Here is a 9106-nt window from a genome sequence, read left to right as displayed (position 1 = left end):
TTTCTGATTTATTCCCAGTTGTGAGTCCTTCATTTAAAGGAGTATGAGCTGTGTATTGTTACTTATATATTTTAATATTCTTATGCCTTTTTCATTCTCTGTTTTAAATGAGAAGTATCTGTCCTTGTTATTCATGGTTGTATCCCCAGCACCTAAGAGTGCTTGACACACCGTAGGTACTTTTTTGAGGGCTTCAATGAAGGATGAAATAAAATTTAAGATTAATTTTTACTAATTTTCAAAATGCCTTCTTATTTACATTTATTGGGAACCTGGGTGAATGTTAATGGTTAAATAAAAGTAGACAATTCTGGTGACGTAGTTCTGGTACAGTAAAAATATTAAAATATCAATTTACGTCAGAAGGCTGGGCATATTACTACCAACATATTAAAAAATGTATTGGCTAAGGGATCAAAAAGTAAAATAATTTTAGAAATCCTTTGAAGAATATTTTAAGAGATAAAACATTTGAGGTTTAGTAACACTTCTACACTGTACCACCTACCAGCTACCATTCTACGAGGGAAATAAAATTTAGCTGCAGCTACAATTTAGTATGGGCCCAAACCCACATCCTATCTAAAAGGCTTATGCTTTCCTGTCATTGTTTTCTACTCTTCACATTCTGCATTCGTTAGGATTGCATTTTTCTTAATAGTTCTTGGTGCTTTAAATTCGAAAGAAAAGAAACGGGGCTTTCTCATATTACAATTTCAAGGAAAAGGAGCCTGCAAGGCCCATTCAGCGAGGTATCAGAGGCCTACAAGCTGCACACCCTGCCACGGCCTCATGCTCCGATTTCATCTATGGGTTTTTGTACAGTTCTTTTTTGGATGGTGCAAACCGCGCAAGTGCAGCATTAAAGCCTCCCCACCCTGGGAAACGATGCAAGAACATGCAACTTCGGCTGCCAGGTTCTCCCTAACACACGGCCAAGGGCTGGAGGCCCGGATACCCGCCCCCAAACCCCGTCCACAACAATCGTTTCCTCCCTCCCCGCCTTTTACATACAGTACACATACAAATACACACACGCAGAGCAGCCAGCAGGGGCGGGCCGGGCCCGACCACTCCGCAAACTGCAGGGGGGAGCCGCAGCGGGCCGGGCTGTTGTCGCCCCCTCCTTTGTCCCTTGGCACGCGTCTCTGTCCATCTGGCTGCCACGGTTAGGCAAAAGCCAACTTGCGGATCGAGGGTCTTGTGAAGTTCCCCTTCGGAGCCACACACCTTAGGTGGGTGCTGCGTTGTCCCCCCTCCCTCGGCGAGCAGTTGGTCCCGCCCCAGTGCTAGCGGGCGCCGAGCGGGAGCCGCGCGGGAGCAGCGCAGCGGCGGCGGCGGCGGCGGTTGCGATTCGGAGCCGTTGAGACGCCTCTGCGGCAGCTGGTGGCGCAGGTGGTTTGCGTGGACGCGGGCAGAGGCGGCCGGCCCGCCACCGCAGCCTCAGCGCCCGCGGCCCCGGCAGGTGAGCGGGCGCCGGGCACTCGCCCCGCCCCCCCTCGGTGGCCTCGCTCCTGGCTGTAGCGGGGAAGTGGCCGCGGCCCGCCCGGGAGCCGGGGGGCCGCCGGGGCCGCGGCCGTCGGGAGCAGGGTGGGCGAGAGGGCGTGTGTGCCTGGCAGGGGAGCGTCCCCCTTTCTTTTGCCATCTTTTTTTCCGTCTTCCCCCAGACCCCCCTCCGTCTAGAAAGCCAGAGGGAAGATGGGGCGGGAGGACGGAGAATGTGGGGCTGAGCAGCATCTCTGGCTCAGGTGGTGGCGTCTCTTCGGTCGTCGAGCGGGGGACCTGCGGAAACCTGGCGGGCTGGCTCTCGGGCTGCGGAGGCCGCGCACTGGCGGAGGAGGAGCGGGAGGCGGCTCTCCCCTCGCCCTCCCACCCCCGCCCCCGCCCGGCCTCCCCTCCCCCGCCCCTCCCTGCGGCCCCTCCCTCCGGGGCTCAGCGCTAACCGCCCTCCGTGCTCTCTCTCGCAGGCGCGTCGGGACACCGAGGCATCCTCCCCCTCCCGCCGCCCCGGGAGCCTCGGCGCCCGCCGCACCTCCTCCCTGGGCTTCGGACCCCCGGCCTCGCCCCCGAAACATGACTCGCGATTTCAAACCTGGAGACCTCATCTTCGCCAAGATGAAAGGTTATCCTCATTGGCCAGCTCGAGTAAGTGATTTATAGCCTTCGCATTTAGCGGTGCTCCCTTCCTCCGAGGCCTACTTCCTACCCTTTCTCTTCATTTTTTTCTCGTGTCCTTTCTCCCTCTCGCTTTCCATTACTCATTTGTGAACAGAGCTTTCACTGGAGTTTTTTTTTGCCCGGTAATCTCCCATGTAATTGTAAAAATCCAGGTGTTCTTACATACTTTGGTGTTGCCTTGTGGTTTGTTTATCGCAGACTTGGACAGGTTTTCTTAATCTGAAAGATTTAAATGAGATGCCACTTAACGTCTCATTGTAGGTGAAAATAATCAAGTATGGATTTTATTTTGAAAAATTAGTGGAACATTGACATCGTCTTAATTTTGAGGAAAATGCAGAATATCAATGGCATCTGTGCAGGCTGTTGGATGTCAAGAGATCTATGTGATTAGATTTACAGGTATTTTTTCATATGTTTTGTAGTTGATGAGACCTTCTGTATTTGCTTGTTTAATGAAGAGGTTTAGCACTGGATATTCTTGAAAATTTTACAATAAGTTAGTACCAAAGAAAGTCTAGAAAATTTATTGTCACTTTTTTTATTTGTGAAGATTGCCTTATGACCTTGAAGAAGTTGTTTTACCTCTTTGATTGTTTCCTATAGGCAAAAGAGGAGTAGACCCACATTCCTGGGTTCGCACCTAGTGGTACAGAGGGGGGATTAAGGACCCAGGATTTTTTGTGACATTTAGGAATTGAGATTGTCTAAATATTTAAGTGCCATTTTAAGAAAAAGAGGTCTTTTTGTTAGTTTATGGTACGACTCAGGTTCTAAGATATTGATAGAACCTAAAAAATATAGGGATGTATTAGATTAGTAAGCTCCTTCTTAAATATAAACGTGATATTCTAAAGTTGTAATATCCACTAATTTACTCTTCTTTGAGGAGTGTTTTTCTTAGATAATTAAATCCTACAGTTTTAATTATGTCAGCTGGGAGAAAACATACCCATTGGTTACAGAGAATCTTGGAGTGAGTTGCTAAGTGTTACGCAGGTACAAAATGTTCACTCTTTCTTGATTTTTCCCATCTAGCTCTTTACAGACACAGGTTTACAGATTTCCTTCCCCAACCTGGAAAGACTTCTTCCCCCCGTCTATCAAGTCTGCCTCTTCAGTGGAGTCTTACTTGAACAATCCTTAATCATAATTCTTGTCTATATATTTGACAACTCTAATCTATTTGCTTTGTGATAACCTTTTAACTCGTACATGCATGCTTTGACTTCCAAATAGATTGTAAGCTTCTTGAGGGCAGTAGACATAAACTGAATTTCTTTATACCCACCATGGTCTTCAGTACATAATCATGTGCTTATAAAACACTGTATTTCATGATTATATAAAGCATAGGGAAACTGGGCAGGTTTAAGGCCCTTCCAAGATACTTCGTGGTTTTAGCATCCTTGTTTATTTTGACATGTTATAAAATCTGAGGGTATGGGATACATCTGTATTCAGATTTCAGTGCCACAATGCACTTAAAAGCCAAATGAAAATGTTTTAAAAATTATCCACTCTTCTTCCAGATCATCCTCCCCACAGGTTTCAATATGTTAGGTTGCTAAGAGTTAGTGCTGATAAAAGCAAAATAAAGTAGCCTTTGGAGGGCCAGAGTTGGTTGTTTTTTTTTTTTTGTCTTTATTTAATAAGTTCTATATTTAACAAATTCATTTGGATTGGAATGGGAAATTTTGTCTCTTCTTTCCTTTCTCCTCCTTTTTCTTAGAAGCAGCTGAATTTGGTTTCGATATTGTCTATGTCTAAGAATTATATTCATTTTTCTATCTTCTCTCCAATCTTAAAAATTCTCAATCTTTGCTTTAGCGAGTTTAGAGTATGTAACTAAGGTCTCAGCCGTGAAGGTGACAACCATTGTTCCTATTTTAACATTTTCTGTCTACGTATCCCAGACTTAATTGATTTTTAAGTCTTGCACATTCTTGTAATCCTATACCAGTAATAATCATTTTTAAAGCCAACTTAAAAAAATTGCCTAACATTTATTAAACTCTGTAGGTGCTGGACATTTGCACAGACTTTTAAAGCTGTTTGCTAGCAGAAAGAAGCATATGCACTGGGTTGACAGAAAATATCCCTTAAGACCTCTAAGGATTTTTGCAATTCTTGGGGCCTTCTCACAAAGTTGAAATGACAGGTATAATCATTGTATAGGTGAGAAAAAGTCCCTAAGGGTGTTGGGTGGTAATGATTCTGTTGATGTCTGAAAACTTGAGGCTGCCAACCAGTCAAGTCACCCTCATGGTCTTGTCTTCAATGTGGTAATGCATACAGAGCATAGTACGTCCTCTGATGGTCTGCTCCATTCTTAACAAAGTCAACTGATGTTTTAATTGAAGTGTCTTTGGAATTATGAAAATTATGAGATAGAAATGTTACTATGAAGTTTAAATAAGTAGATAATGAAATAAAATAGAAATGTTACTAAATCTGGCTAGATACTACTGCCTGGTGGCTTTAACTCTGAGGTCTGCTTGCACTTTACTGACAAGGGAAATTAAAAAGTATTACAGGTGTGTTAGACATAACAGCACCTGGTACTTTCTTCCTTACTCAATTAGAAGGATTGAAAGAGAAATGACAAAAGAACAGATAACCTCATGTGATTCAGCCATGTAGGTGTAAGATCTTTTCGGAATATGTGTTTCAGACTGAGAAATACTGCTTTAAACTTTTGTTAATGTCTGCTCTTACATTACTCCAGTATTTGTGTAGCTTTCCTGCAGAAGTACCATTTTGGATTTTTGAATGGATTCAGACTCCCTTACCTGAAATGCTTAGGGCCAGATGTGTTTAAAAATGCAGAATTTGGGGATTTTAGAAAAGTAATCATGGTATATATGGCCATATATTTTGCTCCTGGTAAGTTCTGGGCTGGCACATGATAACTTTAAAATATTTCTGCAGAGAAGCATCGGTAGAAACACTAGGTGGATAAAAGAAATGATAGAATAGCTTCAGTGTCAGTTCAGGTTTTGCCACCAAATGAGTTTTGAGAAATATCTTGATCTTCAGAGCTTCTTGGGTTTTGGAACGGGGGCTAGGGGATTGTGGACATATAGAACTGGTGCACTTTATGTCACATCCTTTTTGTATGTCTTGTTTTCTGTTTATTCTGTGTGTTGATGTATGTATAACTTAAAAGATTTTAATTTTTCTGATCTTTCTCTTAGGTAGATGAAGTTCCTGATGGAGCTGTAAAACCACCCACAAACAAACTACCCATTTTCTTTTTTGGAACTCATGAGACGTAAGTCCTTTTAGCTCTAAAGGCAAATCAGAGTTAATTTAGCAGGGTCATTGGGCATAAAATGAAAAACAAGTAAAGATTAATTCAAAAGGAAAACAGTAAAGTAGTAGGAAACTTGAAAATCATCTTTGAACTCTGGAAAAAGTCTTCAAGTATCCCTTTTTAAATTTTAGGGTAGAAAAATTAGACACTGTAAGGTTTAACTTTTGTTGGGGTAGATGTTTCCTTAATCATAAAAGGGTGAAACATATGGATCCTGTCAGCAACCAGGAGAATCACTGATGGATGCAAGTATGTAAGGAAAGTTTTAACAAGGCATTCAGTGTTCATATTTAGTATAAGAAGTGCTTTCCATAAGGACAACCCAGCACCCTATTTTAGGTTTGTGATATAAGCCACACAAACGGTATATTGTGGGGAAGGTGTAAGAAGAAGAAATCCAGTTAGTTCCCTTTATGTGTATTTGTATGGTCCCGAGAGCCACTGTGACCGCTCTGCTGCCTCTGGTGGATGTGTGGACAGAGAACCGATTTGGTGAAGCAAATTAACTTTTCAAAAATTGCAACTGAATATTGAACTGTTACTTCTAGGTGCGTAGGATTACTCTAGAGCCTATCTCATTAATTTTGGAAAATAATATCCTACATATTTATAATTTAATAGCCTTACAAGTACTATATAAGCTAGCTGACTTTGGACTTGAAGTTTAGAATTTGCAGTAATTTTGATAAAGTAGGCTTGTTTCCCTGGGACTAGGAGAAACAAAGCTGTTGAGATTCTAATTGGAATTATGTATTCCTGAGAGTCTGTGATGGCAACATTTGTTTTAATGTTGCTTAGCTACTGTGTGAACTTGCATGTAATTTCTTTTAATAGTTTTATTAAGATGTAATTTACGCCATAAAGTTCACTTGTTGAAAGTACACGATTTAGTGGATTTTAGTCTATTTCCTTCCATACCAATTAGCAGTCACTGTCCATTCCCTCCTCCCCAGCCCTAGACAACCACCAGTTTAATGTCTGTCTGGATTTGCCAATTCTGGACATTTCATATTAATGCTATACAATGCCACATAATTGTTTTCTTTAAAATACAGTTTTGAGTCCAGAATTGGATTGGCATTCAACATGATTACTTTGAGTTGGGTTTAGGTATATACCATATATAAAATTTTAATTTTGTATGAAATGATGATTTCATACAACATATGAAACAAAACATAATTGTTTTCTTTAAAATACAGTTTTGAGTCCAGAATTGGATTGGCATTCAACATGATTACTTTGAGTTGGGTTTAGGTATATACCATATATAAAGTTTTAATTTTGTATGAAATGATGAGTTTCTGAGTCCATGGAATAATCTACCATTTAAAAAAACTGTTCCATAAATTTAATAGGTAAAGATATCTCTTAATGAAAAATTTGTATACTGTGTATTGGAGTAGGGGTTTTCAGAATGTGGTACCAGGTCAAGCTGCAGCAGCGTCACATGGGAACTTTAGTTAGATATGCAAATTCTTGGATACCCCCCACCCCACTCCCCCGACCTACTAAATCAGAAACTGAGATGTGGGGCCTTGCAATCTGTTTCAACAGCCTTCCAGATGATTCTGATGCATGTGAGGTTTGGAAACACTGTATTAGAGTAATGTGAGTATATAGTCCTTAGAATTTTTCAGTTTTACAAGTTCAGAATTTTTTACATTTGATTATTCTGAAATGGGACAGATTTTATATTTTTTATATATATCCTTCTAGTTTTATAGAACACACAGTTCATTCTTATGTTAAACTTAGAAGAGAGATCATACCTTCCCTAACATTTAAAAATGAGGATTTTTAGGGGGCCGGCCCAGTGGCGTAGTGGTTAAGTTTGGTGTGCTCAGCTTTGGAGGCCCAGGGTCCACAGATTTGGACCCTGGGCGTGGACCTACACACCGCTCATCAAGCCATGCTGTGGGCCATCCCATATACAAAATAGAGGAAGATGGGCACAGATTTAGCTCATGGCCAGTCTTCCTCACCAAAATAAATAAATAAAAATGAGGATTTTTACCTTGTAAATATCTGTAAATTTTAAATCAAAACAAACTATACCATATAACTAAACTTTCATAGCACCGTGTGCTTAATAACAAACAGTAGTATTAAGTGGTTAATGAAAATAGTGAATTTACTAATATTCAAGAAAATAGGATATATTTAAGGAATTAGAATGTAACTTTAAAATTAAGCTAATGATATTTACAAATGCATTGTGAAATGAAAAGTTATGTTTTGTGCCTTAGTGTTCTCATAAGTATACCATTTATCTTTGGAATGGCAGTGCTGCCATATCTCTTGGTCTGGTGACTTAACTTTTTTTATACTTAAGGTTAATTTTTAGAAACTAGATCTCTGATGATTTGCCTTTCCCCCTCTCAGAAGTTGGGAGAGTGGTTATTTGAACCTTTCAATTTGGATTTTGCTTAAATGGGAGTTTATTCTAATAGGCTGTAGTTAGGGAGATGGGAAAGAAAGAACATAGAGGAGGAAATGGCAATTTGGAAAGCTGTACTCACTCATAACTAATTTATAGATTAAAATTTTTTTGTGTGAATTTAGAGCAGAATCCTTCTGTAACTGCATTTTTTCCTGACCTGCAAATGTCTGATTTTTCTTAGCATTTTATGACATTCACAGTAAATTCATCCAGCAGTCCAGTTTTGAATACTAGATAGTAATGAGCCCTGATATATACCAGCTGTGACTGTATATTAGGTATCTAAAAACTCACATATACAAAACAGATTCTTAGTAAATGAGACTGACATGGACCCAGTCCTTTGCTGGAGCCAAAAGTCTTGGTGTTATCCATGATTACATATTACAGTCTTTCCCCTTCCTCCCCCCATCTAGTCAGCCAGCAAATCTTGTTCTTTTCCTTTAAAGTGCATTCTGATCTGTCCACTTTTCTCCATCTCCTTTACTACAACTCAAGTCCATGCCACAATTACTCTTGCAAATGGTGTCCTAACCCTAGCTTTGTCTCAGTTTCCACTCTTCATATATAGTCAAGGTAATTTTTATGTCCCAGTCGGATCACATCATTTCCCTGTCCAGAAACCTTCAGTGGCTCCCTTATTAACATTAGCAACAAATGAAACTCGCAAATTTTGTCTACAGATGCTGTTTACAAGAGCATATATGAACTAGCCTACGCTTACCTCTCCAAACTCATCACATTTTACTGTTACATAAATACCGTTATCAGGTCCTTCTTGCTTGTTTTCCCTTTGTTGGGAACTGCCTTCAGATTTTCACAGTCATTTAGATCTTAGCTCATATCCTCCATTTTATGCTTATTTTCTCAATTGCAATAATGACTTAATTTTTTTTCTTTTCCTTCACCTGTAAGTGAAGAGCCTGGAGAGCAGGGACCTTGTTTTTCTTGTTTGTCATCATTTACCTAAGTGCCTGGTGCATAGTAGTTGTTAAATATTTGGTGATAGATTGAAGGCTCTACGCCCTGGATAAAATCATTTGTTGATTATGAATTTGCTGTCTGTTAACCAACTTATATGTAGTGTTTAAGACAACTAGATCAGAAGGCTGTCTTTGAATCCTGACTGCCATTTACCTGCTATATGACCTTGGGCAGGTTATCTAGCC

At 40.5% G+C, this 9106-nt stretch overlaps 1 protein-coding gene across 3 annotated transcripts in view; it reads left to right on the top strand.

Moving 5' to 3' along the window:
• Nucleotides 1–1394: 1394 nt before the first annotated feature.
• Nucleotides 1395–9106, top strand: part of PSIP1 (PC4 and SRSF1 interacting protein 1) — a 39949-nt gene continuing 32237 nt past the window's right edge. For all 3 annotated transcript variants that reach the window (XM_058565829.1, XM_058565828.1, XM_058565830.1), the window contains exons 1-3: nucleotides 1395–1465; nucleotides 1968–2145; nucleotides 5376–5452. In XM_058565829.1, coding sequence (XP_058421812.1) covers nucleotides 2074–2145; nucleotides 5376–5452 — 149 coding nt within the window. In that variant the 5' untranslated portion in view covers nucleotides 1395–1465; nucleotides 1968–2073. The remainder of the gene's footprint in view (nucleotides 1466–1967; nucleotides 2146–5375; nucleotides 5453–9106) is intronic.

Source organism: Diceros bicornis, chromosome 22 (assembly GCF_020826845.1).
Source record: "Diceros bicornis minor isolate mBicDic1 chromosome 22, mDicBic1.mat.cur, whole genome shotgun sequence".
Classification (NCBI taxonomy): domain Eukaryota; kingdom Metazoa; phylum Chordata; class Mammalia; order Perissodactyla; family Rhinocerotidae; genus Diceros; species Diceros bicornis.
The sequence above is the reverse complement of the archived record's forward strand: the minus strand, read 5'-3'. Positions and strand labels throughout refer to the sequence as shown.